Here is a 981-nt window from a genome sequence, read left to right as displayed (position 1 = left end):
GGGGAGGGGAACGGGGTCCTGCGTAGTGCTGGGGAAATAAAGGAGTGCGTAGACGTGAGAATGGGAGTGGGGGGCTGCTGGGGACGCTGGGGGAGATGGGGACACCGGGGGACATGGGAACCCCTTGGGGACACCGTGGGGACACTGGGGACATGGGGACACCAGGGGACATGGGGACACTGGGGTCCCATTGGGGACACTGGGAGACATGAGGACACTGGGGGACATGGGAACCCCTTGGGGACACCGTGGGGACACTGGGGACATGGGGACACCAGGGGACATGGGGACAGTGGGGTCACATTGGGGGACACTGAGGGACACCGGGGGACATGAGGACACCGGGGGACATGGGGACACTGGGGTCCCATTGGGGACACTGGGAGACATGGGGACACCAGGGGACATGGGGACAGTGGGGTCACACTGGGGACACCGGGGGACACGGGAACCCCTTGGGGACAATGAGGTCCCACTGGGGACGCTGGGGGACACCAGGGGACACGAAGCCCCTGGGGGACATGGGGACATATGGGTGCTTGGGGACACAGCACCCCCTGGGGACACCGGGGCGCTTGGGGACATGGGGACACTGGGGTCCCATTGGGGACGCTGGGGGACACGGGGACACCAGGGGACACGGAGCCCCTGGGGGACGTGGGGACATATGGGTGCTTGGGGACACAGCAACCCCTGGGGACATGGGGACACTGGGGTCCCACTGGGGACACTGGGGGACACGGGAACTCCTTGGGGACACTGAGGTCCCATTGGGGATGCTGGGGGACACCAGGGGACACGGAGCCCCTGGGGGACGTGGGGACATATGGGTGCCTGGGGACACAGCAACCCCTGGGGACACTGGGGGACATGGGGACATGGGGACACTGGGGTCCCACTGGGAACACGGGAACCCCTTGGGGACACCATGGGGACATGGGAACCCCTTGGGGACAGCTGAGTCCCACTGGGAATGCTGGG

General features: G+C 66.6%; 1 protein-coding gene across 1 annotated transcript in view; it reads right to left on the bottom strand.

Annotated features, from left to right (window-relative positions):
- Window positions 1-421: 421 nt before the first annotated feature.
- LOC110391627 (DNA-directed RNA polymerase II subunit RPB1-like) overlaps window positions 422-981 on the bottom strand; it is a 10,332-nt gene continuing 9,772 nt past the window's right edge. Inside the window, exon 3 of the mRNA XM_021383582.1 lies at window positions 422-484. Coding sequence (XP_021239257.1) covers window positions 422-484 — 63 coding nt within the window. The remainder of the gene's footprint in view (window positions 485-981) is intronic.

Source organism: Numida meleagris, unplaced genomic scaffold (genome assembly GCF_002078875.1).
Source record: "Numida meleagris isolate 19003 breed g44 Domestic line unplaced genomic scaffold, NumMel1.0 unplaced_Scaffold423, whole genome shotgun sequence".
NCBI lineage: Eukaryota > Metazoa > Chordata > Aves > Galliformes > Numididae > Numida > Numida meleagris.
The sequence above is the reverse complement of the archived record's forward strand: the minus strand, read 5'-3'. Positions and strand labels throughout refer to the sequence as shown.